Source organism: Pholcus phalangioides, unplaced genomic scaffold (genome assembly GCF_987345545.1).
Source record: "Pholcus phalangioides strain wild (caught in Gottingen) unplaced genomic scaffold, Ppha-v1.0 ptg000017l_1, whole genome shotgun sequence".
NCBI classification, from domain to species: domain Eukaryota; kingdom Metazoa; phylum Arthropoda; class Arachnida; order Araneae; family Pholcidae; genus Pholcus; species Pholcus phalangioides.
In genome coordinates this window covers 53050714-53061741 of record NW_028301610.1, presented here as the reverse complement: position 1 = coordinate 53061741, position 11028 = coordinate 53050714, and the positions used below count along the sequence as shown (strand labels likewise).

At 37.8% G+C, this 11028-nt stretch overlaps 1 protein-coding gene across 1 annotated transcript; it reads right to left on the bottom strand.

Annotated features, from left to right (window-relative positions):
- Nucleotides 1-1065: 1065 nt before the first annotated feature.
- On the bottom strand, nt 1066-6978 carry LOC149074113 (uncharacterized). Its single transcript, XM_089247329.1, has 6 exons — nt 6763-6978; nt 6556-6655; nt 6258-6444; nt 6061-6165; nt 5813-5921; nt 1066-1249 (listed from the first exon to the last, which is right to left on the bottom strand). The coding sequence occupies exons 2-6, from the start codon at nt 6634-6636 to the stop codon at nt 1066-1068; spliced, it is 666 nt and encodes a 221-aa protein (XP_089103455.1). The 5' UTR covers nt 6637-6655; nt 6763-6978.
- Between the last annotated feature and the right edge of the window lie 4050 nt (nt 6979-11028).

Sequence of the window (11028 nt, the reverse complement as noted above, 5' to 3'; positions counted from 1 at the left end):
CATCCTGAAAAAGACTACGACCAGCAAAAATATTTGGGAAAACCGTCAACGTTCATCGAAGCACGTGACTTAAAATTTAATTTTTTTTTCTCTTCTGTCCTCGTCCTTCGGACTGCGAGGGGGGGGGGGTACTGTAGTGCTGCCCGAACGATGGCGCATCTTCCCAGCTTGTATAATTATTATTCTATTTTCTGCTGGTCGCATCACAACAGAAATCGGGAGTCAAAGGAGTCTGGCTCTGGTTGTTTATGGTTGTCCTACTCACCGACGCGCGTCTGTGTCTCGCCGTACACGGGCCACATTTTTCTCTACCAGCATTCCCGTTTGTATTATGTAAATATTATCCATTGTAAATACAGGTAGTAGTATACGCAGCGGTATACCGCGCTTTTTTGGCACGCTCCATCTCCGGGGACCCTCCGTCTCTGGGTATTTACTGAGATATAGTACGATATGGTCTTCCCTACTCCGAGGATCCTCCGTCTCTGTGTTTATATGTTTATCCCCACTTTCGGTATCTCGAACGAAATCTCTCTATTATCTCGAGTTTTTGTCTATTCATAGTTATTTTATTATTTATGTTTCAACTATTACTGAAATTTTTTATACATTTCTATTAAAAGTTTTTAAAAGTTTAAAAAGTTTTAAAAATATGTTTTAACGTACTTAATTTTTTATACATTTATTTTTGTTATATTAGATTCAAGATTATTTTTACCGACTTTTTTTTATGTTTTTTTACTTGAAATTTTTCACTTTAATACATTTTTCAATTTCTATACAAAGTTTTTCAATTCAACTCTTCAAACAAATACTTTTAAACTGATTCTTTTTTCTATATATTTATAATATATTAATTCAATATTGTTATTTACTTAATGTTTTCTTCATTTCTTTAATACTTCTTATATTACATTTATGAAATTATATGATACATATAAAAAAGAGAATGCATGCAAAAAACCCACAAGACAGGAAACAAATCTATAGCAAAAATAATTTATTCATGAAATAGGAGCGTATATACATATTGGAGATAGGGGATTTTCCCCTATTGTGGAAACATTACCAATATCCGTAGGGTAACGTGGAGAAGTCATCCTTCAATATTCTTTTGTCGTAGACAAGGCCATACTTCTTCTCTTCAACTCTAGTGAGAATTCGTCTTCTTGTAACCTCTCTGGTTATCTTATATTCGTCTCGAATGACGACTTTTGCGGCGAAGTCCAAGGATTGAACCAGGGCTTTTTTTTTCCGTCTTCGCCGTCGTTGGGAACGGACGTGCTATTATCGCGCTCCTCTCACCGACCAATAGAAGAAGTTTTATCCGAAACCGTTGCCGGGGGATTACCGTCACGCCAGTGCGCCATTTTGTGTCTGTCTTTGTGTTTTTCTTCGTTCTCGTGAGTTTTACTTAGCGTGTTGTTTATTTTTGAGTCATATTCTGCGGTGATTTTCTTTTTTTCAGCGCACGTTGGATTGTGAGATAAGTGGTTTTTTTATTATATTGCTCTCATTTTTTGTTTAATTTTCGTTGTGTATTTTCGATCGACTTATATTTATTTTTCTCGTTCGCATTTCATTTTCGTTGTTCTTTCGCCAGGTTCGCTCGCTTCTTTGATATAAGTTCGTAGGTTTTTGGACGTTAGTGTTAGCAAACAGTGTATACTTTTTCCCGGGTACTCTCAATAACTTTGTTTTCCTTCCATTTGGGCCTATTGTTGTAGTGTAGGGGTGATGAGATAGTTAGCTAATTCTAATAAGTATAAATTGTACTTCGTAGCTTAATACTTTTTTTAGAGGGTGTTGTATTCTTTATATACATATTTATTTTATTCTTCGGGATTTAGTGCTGAGCATTCTACTTTACGTAATTTTTTCGTATAATCTCTTACGTATATTTTGCATAGTAATGTATTTTACATTTTAATTTCCAGTTAACGTTTCTCATTTTCCTATTTTTAAGTATTATTATTATTATCTAGCTTTAGCAATAGTGTTAGTATGCCTCGACCTCGACTAGTGTTGTGTAGAGCTTGCGACGGGAGGTTTCCCTGGTCTAGGGGTATAGTAGCTGATAGTTTCAATTGCAAAGGGTGCTTGGTTAGGAAAAGGCTGGAACTCGAGGTCGAAGCTTTACGGGAAAAAGTTAGGGTGCTAGAGGGCCCGGTTATAACGGAGCCTCTGGTCGTCGAGCCACCTGTTGATGAAGAAGCAATCTCCACGAACAACGACATTTTAGAGGGCGAATGGGTGGTCGTGGATGAGGTAGAGGGGGATAGTGATAGGGGTTTAATCATCGGCGATTCTATGGTTAGGGAACTTGGGAACCGAGTGTGTAGGGATTTTCGGGGTTTCGAGCGCTGTTGTCTTCCTGGGGGGAAGATTGGCAACGTTCGAGACGTTTTTCATCGCCGAAAGTTGCCCTTGCGGGTGAGAACAAATCAGGTAGGAGCGAATATTAGTGAGTCTCTGTCAGAATACCGGGATTTACTATTATCCGCTAGGGAGGGGGGTTCAGATGTGGCAGTGATTCCAGTGCTGCCAAGGGGTAGTAGGGGATATAGGAGTAGGATCCATCAATTCAATATAGGCCTGAAGGACATTTGCTCCTCACTTGGGGTCACGTTCTTGGAGCTTCCCGCATTTACCGATAGGTGGCTTCGTTCGGATGGGATCCATCTAAATAAGAGAGGGGTCTGGGAGGTTTACGATAGTCTTAGGTCAGGTTTTTTACTCCCAGACCACGTAGTCGGGAATGCGGGTTAGTTAATGATAATCACAACAGTATTGACGGAAAATTACCCACCTCTGACTTGGATGGCTTCTCGATTGACACTAAATCACCGGGCAAATTAAGATGTGTGTTAATAAATGCCAGGAGCTTGGGTAATAAGAAAGATTTTTTAGAAACTATGATAGTTGTGGAGGGCTTGGATCTTATAGCCATTACAGAATCTTGGGCAAAGGATGGGGATGAATCTTTCTTACACATCTCAGGATACGATACTTTTTTGAGAAATAGATCTGATAGGAAAGGGGGTGGAGTGTTGATATACGTGAAATCCTGTTTGAAGGCTAGGGAGTGTAACGTGCAGAGAAGTGATATTGAAACCATATGGGTTGAACTTGAGAGCAAAAGACGTCATAAGCTTATTGTTGGGGTTTGTTACAATCCACCGAATAGGGATCAAAACTACATTGCCAAAATGCATGATGAAATTTCCTACATGTGTAAGCGAAAGAGGGTTCTCATACTAGGGGATTTCAATTACCCGGGTATTGATTGGGAGAACCTTTCATCTGGAAATCAGTATGAAAGAGACTTTAAGTTGGTGCTCGAAAATTTTTTGTATCAGCATGTATCAGAAGCCACTAGGGGTACTGCTATTTTGGATTTAGTTCTTACTAGTTCTGAGGATCTAGTTGAACATGTTTCGGTGGGGGAAGAGTTTTCTTCCAGTGATCATCGTATCGTCAGATTTCACTGTAACTTTTCCTCGGGTAAGGCTGATAACAAAAGACTGGTTCCTTGTTTTCGGAGAACTAACTTTGATGTTTTGAGAAGAAGGTTAGCGGAAGTTTTCAAAGACCGGTTGGAATCAGTAGGGGTGGTAAGTCAATGGGAAGAATTTAGTACGAAGCTGTCCTCTGTTTTGCACGACGTCATACCCTTTGTTCGAAAAAAGCGTGTTTGTACATCACACACTCTATGGTTCACGGATAGCGTGCGGAACCTTTATCTTGAAAAGAAAAGAGCATTCAGAGAGTATAAAAGTGGACGTGGTGACCTATCATTGTTTACTGATAAAAGAAGACTGTTGAAGAAAGCGATAAGGGATAGTAAAAAGGAAGTTGAATCTAGGTTGGCAGATAACATTGGCTCTGACCCAAAATCATTTTTTCGATACGTCAATAATGGATGTAAGGGGACAGTTGGCCCCCTCTCGATAGGAGGCTCTAAGGTAGAGAGCAATGTAGGCATGTGTAGTGCTTTCAAGGACTTTTTCGCGTCGGTTTTTAATGGAGATAATGATATTCGATATACGGGTGTTGCATGGGGTAATAAAACCCTCAACGATATTCAAGTAGAAGACGTGGAGGTCCTAAATCTTCTAAGAAATGTATGTGCAAGCAAAGCTCCAGGACCAGATGATATCTATCCCAGGGTTCTCAGGGAAGGTGCTAATGAATTGTTGGGGCCAGTCGCACAGATATTCAGGAGTAGTGTTGCTGAGGGTATCGTCCCGAGAGATTGGAAACTGGCTAACGTTGTTCCGATATTTAAGAAGGGTAGTAGAGAGGTGGTGTCTAATTATCGTCCAGTGAGTTTGACGAGCTCCCTCTCGAAAATTATGGAAATTATCATCAAAAGGCAGTTTGTGAAGTGGATAGAAGAGAATAATGTATTGTCGGATAATCAGCATGGGTTCAGGAAGGGGGAGTCATGTGTAACTAACCTCCTTTGCTTCTATGATTACGTGACTAAGGCTTTGGGTAAGAGCAAAAATGTCGACGTTGTTTACCTTGATTTCCAGAAGGCATTCGATCGGGTCCAACATGGCAAACTCTTGAAGCGTTTACACGAGATTGGAATGGGGGCAACTTGCTGAATTGGATAGAATCGTGGTTAAGAGATAAGTCGCAACGAGTTATGGTGAACGGGGAATTCTCTGGTTGGACAGACGTCACAAGTGGAGTTCCTCAGGGAAGTGTCCTTGGCCCCATACTTTTTTCACTATTTATCGACAAACTCGATCAGGGTATCGATGGAATTACTAGCAAATTCGCAGATGATGTGAAGCTAATGGGGGTAATCGGGAATGAAAGCGATAGGGAGTTGCTCCAGACCAACTTAAACAAGATTGCAGCATGGGCAAATGAATGGGGCATGACGTTTAGCGTAGATAAGTGCATGGTCGCTCATTTTGGTTCGAACAACCCATGGTTATCTTACGAGTTGAATGGTGTCACTATCCCGGATGCAACTAGGGTCACCGATTTGGGAATTCTCATTGACGAGCGACTTAGGTTTTCTGAACATTGTTCAGCGGTTGTCAAAAAAGCGAATAGAATGCTTGGTCTAATTTTCAAAAAGGTCTCTTCGCGTTCTCCTAAAGTCATTCTTCCGCTTTTTCGAGGTTTAGTTCGTCCTGGACTGGAGTATGCTGTAAGGTTTTGGAGACCATACCTACAGAGGGACATAGACTTGATTGAAGGGGTGCAGAGGAGAGCTACGCGTGTCCTTATTGGCACACAGGGCTTGAGTTATGAAGAGAGACTTCATTTTTTGAATATGTTTACATTGGATGAACGCAGGTGTCGAGGAGATATGATCGAAGTGTTCAAAATCTTCAATGGGATGGATAGGATGGACCATGAACTTTTAGTACACCGCCAATCAACTGCTTTTACAAGGGGACACCAGTATCGATTGGTGAGGGACAATGCAAGGTTATGGTGTCGCAGGGAATTTTTCTCTAATAGGGTTGTTAATAAATGGAATAGCTTACCCCCGGAGGTAGTAAATTGTAACACAATTGACACGTTTAAAAAGAAATACGATAAACATGTTGGAGTAAATCGAGAAGCTATCCATTCTTAGAATAAGACAACCATAAGTATTCTTTATGGGCATTGTATGATATTTTATCATGTGTATATATTGTTTATAATTTGTGTTAATTGCATTTTTAATGGGGTTGCTGTATTTTTGAAACATATGACATCCATATTTTTATGGGCATCTTTTTATCAGCCACCTCGTTGGGCATTTTGCCTGTTGTGGCGTTGTATTTGTATTTGTATATTCATCGTGTCGTAATTGAGGATTTTTGAATTCCTATAGTTCAGTGTGAAACCGCGAATCTTACAAAACACTCGTCCATCCGACCTTCTATATGCATAGTTTTTTGCTCCACCTATAAAATTTAAAAATAGAATAAAAACGTTGACAAATATCAGTTTTCCCTATGGAAAAAAATATTAATGACACTTCATTCAAATGAGAACCTTTTTTTTTATGGATTAAATATTAATTTTTTTAAAAAAGGGTATTACCTGATACAAAGTCAGTAATCGTATGTCCATCAAGTTCATCTGTGAACTGTCCAAGAAAATCACCAAGTGGCGGGTCGTTGGCCCCGTTACTGGCATAGATTACTGTGAAATTTAAAAAATAAAAATCAATAAGTAAATGATTGCTAATAAAATTAAACAGTTTCATCAAAATTTTTATAATATGTTAGCAACTTACGAGTCTGTATCAAAATACAACAAGGCATCTCCTAGCTTCTCCATCTCCGAGTATAACTTTAGCCGAGCCCACGCTGTTGTGAATGTAGCGAGAAAAATATTTGTCCTATCTGTTTGGGGTGTGCAATCAGTCTTGTACTGCCAATGAACAGCTGCTATGTTTTCAGTTGGCAGATACAAGTCCTTAACCTGCAAAAGTTTTTGGTTTAATGAATGAGTATTTGAATTTTTTAACTAGTTAAAATTATAACTCTGAATGTTTTATAAAACTATGAAGAATAATCTAAAAAACATATTTACCTCTATCGCAGTATCATTCATCATCTTATGAAAATCGGATGTTTTGGTTACGTACGTCAATTGGGTCTTGTTTTCTTGCATTCCCCAGCGACCCCAGAAGCTAAGAAAAAAACCGTTAGTTTACCAGTGATTCTATATGATCATGAAAAAAAAAAAGAAAAACATCGTGACTTTTATCAAACCATGTACGATAAAGTTAAAAGTTACCTATTTAGACATAACTTTGCCACCTGGCGTCGACCTGGATTAACCTGGATGTTTTTGGGATCTAGTTCTATGTCCTCGACTTGCTTATACTGGTTAATGTATGCGGTTTTCTCCTCGTTTGTCACACAGTCGGCAAACCAGAGGATTCCTGTTTGATCTTGAGGAAAGCATTGATGTAGGGGGCGAATAGACCCTCCTGCGATTGCTCAAAATGGTAAACCTGGAAAAAACAATTTACGGATTGAAAACAATATCACATTATATAAAAGTGATGAATAAAACAATTACCTCGTATATCTTCTTCACAATGTAGCCTTTTTCGATGGCCTTTTTGATCTCTTCAGAAACCCATGTACCTGTGAGACTCCTCTCTTCATCATTGTGCTGACATTCTTTAGATAATGTTTCAATACACGAACGACATAGGGGAAAAGTCAGTTTTCCATTAGACCTAGAAAAAAAAACATTTTTTATTAAATGAGTAAATAAATATTTAAAAAAAACACTCAAATAATAATAATTTAGAGGGGAAAAAACACGATCTATTTACCTGTATGGGAGAACGGGTAGGTATAAACCTCTGGGTGCTAAAACCTTGCACTTTACTATACCGAAATATGATGATAGGTCATCGAAATCTTCTGTGACAATCCGTGGATGTCCGACCGGATATTTGGAATGGAAAAAACCATCGATAATCTTTTTTTTAATCAATACATTAAAATTTATTTATAAAAAAATAATTAAAGTACTCACTTGCAGTACTTATTGACCCACGGGTACAAAGACGTGAAGTCAATATATTTTGCAGTGCCTTGATAGAAGAGCTTGGTAGCATTGGTCCTTTCACCATAGAATGCGTCTCTGGGTTCTAACCTACCAACAAAGTTGAAGTCCGTCAAGAAATTTTTCAAATCTGTGTCCGTTTTTTTCTGGGCACTGAAATAGTGCTCCCATATAATTTCAAGATTGAAACCCCCTTGTCGTAACTTTTTTTCTATCTTGAAATTATATGGGAGCACGATTTCAGTGCCCACAAAAAAACGGAATAAGTTGAAGAGAAGAAGTATGGCCTTGTCTACGACAAAAGAATATTGAAGGATGACTTCTCCACGTTACCTTACGGATATTGGTAATGTTTCCACAATAGGGGAAAATCCCCTACGTATATACGCTCCTATTTCATGAATAAATTATTTTTGCTATAGATTTGTTTCCTGTCTTGTGGGTTTTTTGCATGCATTCTCTTATTTTTTATATGTATCATATAATTTCATAAATGTAATATAAGAAGTATTAAAGAAATGAAGAAAACATTAAGTAAATAACAATATTGAATTAATATATTATAAATATATAGAAAAAAGAATCAGTTTAAAAGTATTTGTTTAAAGAGTTGAATTGAAAAACTTTGTATAGAAATTGAAAAATGTATTAAAGTGAAAAATTTCAAGTAAAAAAACATAAAAAAAAGTCGGTAAAAATAATCTTGAATCTAATATAACAAAAATAAATGTATAAAAAATTAAGTACGTTAAAACATATTTTTAAAACTTTTTAAACTTTTAAAAACTTTTAATAGAAATGTATAAAAAATTTCAGTAATAGTTGAAACATAAATAATAAAATAACTATGAATAGACAAAAACTCGAGATAATAGAGAGATTTCGTTCGAGATACCGAAAGTGGGGATAAACATATAAACACAGAGACGGAGGATCCTCGGAGTAGGGAAGACCATATCGTACTATATCTCAGTAAATACCCAGAGACGGAGGGTCCCCGGAGATGGAGCGTGCCAAAAAAGCGCGGTATACCGCTGCGTATACTACTACAGGGTGATTATAAAAAAAAAACTATCCCGACATATGGGCCCCTAACTATCATACCATTCACAGAAACTGAATGAAATTTTGGCATAAGGTATTTTGATGTATGCGCTCAAGAATGATATGGAAAACAACAGTGTCACTCTAACAGTTACGGTTACAGTGAGAAAATATCAAATGGCAACACCAAGTTTTTTGTATTGGAATGTGATCTCCATTGTGAAAAACTCTAAATAGCGTTCGAACGGCAACTGTAGCATGAAAATCACCGGCGGTAGATAGGCTAAAAGTGAGGACAACCAATAACGACAGAGAAGCAGCATAAAATAAAGCATTTTATTGTGTTTCACAAATTTTCCACATGACCTTGTGGAGGACTAATCAGGCTGGGATCTCAGCCGAAGAAACGGTGTGACGAATGAAACGAACATTAATGCTCTGGTGCACGGCAAAGTCCTTTTTACTTTTTCCTTGCCTAGCTCCGGGGATTTTCGTGCTACAGGTGCCATTCCAACGCTATTTATGTGTTTTTCAGTATGGAGATCGCATTCCAATACAAAAAAACTTGTTGTTGCCATTTGATATTTTCGAAATTTTCTCACTGTAACCGTAACTGTTAGAGTGACACTGTTGTTTTCCATATCATTCTTGAGCGCATACCTCAAAATACCTTATGACAAAATTTCATTCAGTTTCTGTGAATGGTATGATAGTTACGGGCCCATATGTCGGGATAGTTTTTATTATAATCACCCCGTATATAAACGAAATCATTTCATAAATCAACTAAATATTTTTTTTCACGAATTCTCCCTCACACTATCAGAAGTGAAAAATGGAAAAACAGACGTCGAAACATTTCTCCTTCGTCTTTGTATCTCAATATACAGCATCTCATTTTACTAGGATGTTTTTTTTAAATACAAGAGAGTGTGTATTTTTGTTTATTTATACTTGTGTGTGTGGAGCTTTGAATTTTAATTTTGGTAATAGCGCTGGAATAAACGATTCTGCAGTATGATTTTTTTTTGTGGTATAAACTTCTCTCACATAATAAAGCTATGTCATTATTGCATTTAGTTTCTTCTCAGCGACTTTTTTTTGTATTTTTTAACTACATTGATGAGACTATTGATTGATGTTCTCTATCCCTTTACACAATAGCAATAAACTTCAGCTTAATTCAGATTTTCAGCAATAAATGAGTATAAAGTAATGAAAAAGTAATGGGTATAGAGCATTGCCGCCACCCCCCCCCCCCCAGCGTTAAAGGTGGAGTCGACTAATCTAATGTATATATTTATATAGGAATTGACTTCATTATCATCGTGCCCCCCCCCCAGACTTCCAAGTCTATCACCGCCTATGGTATAGATCAGCTTTTTCAAAGTGTGCGTCGCTGTTTCTAGGGACCCATCTACGATGCGTTTGAGTTACATTTATAGCGACTCTAAGCTCATTACAGGCACTTGTTCCTTCACTTATCACACTCATCCATTTATTCATGCCATTTTTCATGAACTGCATCACCTCATTCATCACGGTACCACGTCATGTAGGAATACCGTGCAAAGAAAAAGCAGACACCGCAGCTCGAACAACCAACATTGATAATAGCCTTTTCATACCTGCTAGTGACCACTCTCAATTGTCTGAGAAGTGATGCATCACAACTGGCAGGATCATTGGAATAACCAGATAAATAACAAATTACATGCCATCAAGCCCACACTTGGCCATTGACGTTCGAGCTGCAGGACTAACAGAAAGGAGGAAGTTCTGCTTACCCGGTTACGAATAGGGCACAGTTACTTCACGCAATCATATTTAGTACTACGAGAGAGAGTCAACCTAAGTGCCCGCATTGTCAAAGTCCTTTGCTCATGCTTTTACTTGTTCATAGGCTTGTTCGTCATTTTACGACCGCTTTTGGTCAGAATCATCTTTCACTTCGTGACATTTTCTGACCATTGGGATGCATCTCGCATTTTTAAATTTATCAAAGCCATCGGTCAAATTACGACAACTTAGTTTTTTACAATTCATGTCACTGTTTTACGTTTCAAGCGTGTACTTTTACCTTTTGACATACGAAAAAGTTTTATCTTAAATTTATATGGTCATTCGTTTTGGCGCAGCTTGACCTAGACGGTCCTTGCGTCACCAATAAAATCAAAATCCAATTCAATCTGCCAGAGGGAAAAAAATGAGGATACACACAAGTTGGTAGAAAAAATTGGCAGGGAACTGGGAACATATTGTGAAGGTGAGTAGAGTCCCTATACAAGTAACAGAAGTAAAATCAGGCCTGTTATCGTGAGATTTAAGGATATTTCTATGCGTGACAGATCGCTATCAAAGAACAAACAGCGTAAAGGAATCGATGCAAGTGGAATAAGTGAAAAATTTCCACAATCTAAAACCTGCATAAATGAA

What these genes read in the sequence shown, in the direction of transcription:
- LOC149074113 (XM_089247329.1), bottom strand. Translation starts at nt 6,636, where the DNA reads ATGCAAGAAAACAAGACCCAATTGACGTACGTAACCAAAACATCCGAT. An exon ending in TGAATGATACTGCGATAGAG is followed by an intron (nt 6,445 to 6,555) that starts GTAAATATGTTT and finishes AAACTTTTGCAG; the next exon opens with GTTAAGGACTTGTATCTGCC. An exon ending in GATTACTGACTTTGTATCAG is followed by an intron (nt 5,922 to 6,060) that starts GTAATACCCTTT and finishes TAAATTTTATAG; the next exon opens with GTGGAGCAAAAAACTATGCA.